General features: G+C 37.2%; 1 protein-coding gene across 1 annotated transcript in view; it reads right to left on the bottom strand.

The window, feature by feature from the left end:
• Positions 1-252: 252 nt before the first annotated feature.
• SARC_11497 (hypothetical protein) overlaps positions 253-3,393 on the bottom strand; it is a gene marked incomplete at its 5' end in the record, with an annotated part of 6,416 nt that continues 3,275 nt past the window's right edge. Inside the window, 3 exons of the mRNA XM_014294418.1 lie at positions 253-856; positions 1,498-1,577; positions 2,675-2,763. Of these exons, the coding sequence (XP_014149893.1) occupies positions 294-856; positions 1,498-1,577; positions 2,675-2,763 (732 nt within the window). The remainder of the gene's footprint in view (positions 857-1,497; positions 1,578-2,674; positions 2,764-3,393) is intronic.

Raw genomic sequence — 3,393 nt, 5'->3', positions numbered from 1 at the left:
CTACTGTACATCTTGACCTTATGGTACACGTTGCAGATCACCAAGTACATCTATAACTCGGTAACCACAGTACAAAGTACAACTAAGCAGAGTTATGACACCGTGACATCCAATTTGTTCTACCAACGAACACTTCTTACTAGCGTATGACAGGTTGCTATTGTGCATCTTAACCATATGGTACACATTGTAGATCACCAGGTACATCTATAACTCGATTAACACACTAAAAGGGTATAGTTAAGCAGAGTTGCGCCATTCTGACATCCGGTTTATTCAACGGCGTGCACATCTTATCGGTATTTGTCAAGCAGTTTGCTGCTGTGCATCTTATCCATATGGTACACATTGTAGATCACCAGGACCATGAATATCACCACCACTACACTGTACAGAACCATAAACCAGTCCAAGGTCGAATCCGTCTCCACTGGTCTATTCCGTTTGGACTTCCTTTGTCGTGTGTTCATTGGGACATCCTTCCCAGCAGCCGGGTTGTCACTGACAGTCTCGTGGAAGGTAACGTTTCGAGTTTCTTTCCTGTGCTTTGTCTTCTCATTGAGTGACGAAACGAGCGTGAGCGGTGACGAGCTCTTGGGCGGAGTCCGCCTGCCCTCTTGCGGTACACCCTCGGCACTCGCTTGTCCACCCACTCCCTGCATACCTATATCCCCAGGCATACCTACATCCCCAGGCATACACGCGGAATGATCTGCGGCATCTCCATTGGTGTCCGGTTCCTGTCCGTTGCTCTTGGGTGCGTGTTCGGTATCTGAGGTGTCTGTGCCTGGTGCAATGCGAGTGTGGACTGTTGCGGCTTGGTCGTCTTTCTTCGGTGCGTTTCTGCGCTTAACGGCTGTGGGAAGGCAAAAGAATGAGTATAAGAGAAGAGATGTGTATTTAAGAACGTATACAGGTGATCGTACAATACAGAAGCAAATGATAAGTAAACTATGCTGCTAACCAGTGCTTATGAAAGTGGTCATACCTGCGAGTGGATGAGTGATGGGATGGGGGTGTGGATAAGTAGTTCTTCAATCCACCAACACCTTCCCTCAAGTGCATCTGTTGGTTCTTCAGACTACGAAACCTACAAGTGTATCTCTTTGTACCATACACTATGCATAGCTTCGTGTGTGTCGATTGGCACACCGTTTTGCTAAAAGGACACATACTGAGCCATACCCCATGATTGGGATGATATTAATAATTTCAATTTGGATAAAGTTTTGTCTACATGTACATGCGCCGCCTAGTCCTAGTTGTATGTCTCTCACTCATACAAGGACATGCCTGTCACTGAGCATATGTAGAGGATCGATCTGACTACGCGAATATATATGTGTGCACACAGATGTACATATATAATACAATAAATACATACGTATACACGCAGATGTCCTCATACAAACATTATTTACAAATACACGCAGCTGTACTTATACTGACATTATATACGTATACACGTAGATGAACATGATATACAAAATTGCATACCGGTATCGTTCTTGCCCATCATAGCGGTATATAATGCTCGCTCTGCCACTTTCTCTTTCTGAATCCGTTTGTTCACCAATCTGTATGACACCACGTGAACGAAAGAGAACGAATGAGCACAACGCACGATCAAAAGGATTTGTGAATCGATTGAGGATATATGAATATATATGAATATATATATATATATATATGCTATACTATATATATCACACACGTACATACATACATACATAAAATACATACATACACATAGGCACAGGCACAGGCACAGGCACAGGCACAGACACAGACACAGACACGGACTCAGACACAGCTATATATATATATATACAAACACACACACAGCACACAGCACACACAAATATATTTATACACACACACACACACACATACAGATTTATATATATATATATATATATATCTAAATAATATGTATAAATATATGTATTTATATATAATATAGAAAAGGTTTCGCATATGAAGATAAAAAGCGCCACAACTTGTAGAGACATACATTAACTTGCAAGCAAATAGATACAATGTACTTGTCTACGTCGATGAGCAGACGAAATACCGCTAGTTGCACTGTCCATGCTGATGTCTGACACACATCAACAACTACATAACATTAACAAGTAAATAACACTAGCAAGTGCATATGTGTGCGCGTGCACATGGTGGTTGAATACGATAGCACAACTGATGACAAGGACAGATACTCTCATGCGTGGGTGTCTTGTACAGAAACAAAGCACTCAATCCTAAGCAAACAATCAACACTAACATACACACAGTGGGGTATACACAACCCTATAAAGACAAAGACAAAGACAATCCTGAGATGAAGAATAGGTAGCGTCTCCACGCCCTTACGTATATGTGCGTACAGCATACTTGTTCAGAATACAAAGGATCTCCACACCCTTACGTATATATGCATACAACATACTTGTTCAGAATACAAAGGATCACCACACCCTTTCGTATATATATATGCATATAACATACTTGTTCAGAATACAAAAGGATCTCCACACCCTTACGTATATATGCATACAACATACATGTTCAGAATACAAAGGATCTCCACACCCTTACGTATATATGCATACAACACACTTGTTCAGAATACAAAGGATCTCCACACCCTTACGTATATATGCATACAACATACTTGAGCTTGTTCTTCGCATCCGTATTGCCACTGTCCAATGTCAGCAGACGGCTGAAGTCTCTCGCCGACTCACTGTACGCCTTCATCTCCTGTGGAGTGTGCATACAAACAATCATTTTAAAGCTCACGACTTATGTGCCTATATATAATGTATATACACATATGCATACATATGCATATACATACATACATACATACATATATATATCTATATATACATAAAAAGGAATATATATATATATATATACATGTACATATACGTATACACATGTATACCTATATACAGGTATATAGATATAGATATATATATATATATATACATATATATATATACATATATACATGTACACACACACACACATATATATATATATATATAGATATATACGTATACACACGCATATATATATATCTATATATACATACACACATACACACATACATACATATATATATATATCTATATATACATACACACATACATACATATATATATATATATATATATATATATATATATATATATAGCATATACGTATACACAAACACAAACATATTCATATACATATATACACATTTATATATATATTACACACACATGTATAAAAAAATATACAAAATAATATATATATATATATATATATATATATATATATATATATATATAATATATATATATATATATATATATATATATATATATATATGTAGTNTNTGTA

This window comes from Sphaeroforma arctica (assembly GCF_001186125.1).
Source record: "Sphaeroforma arctica JP610 unplaced genomic scaffold supercont1.1722, whole genome shotgun sequence".
NCBI lineage: Eukaryota > Ichthyosporea > Ichthyophonida > Sphaeroforma > Sphaeroforma arctica.
The sequence above is the reverse complement of the archived record's forward strand: the minus strand, read 5'-3'. Positions and strand labels throughout refer to the sequence as shown.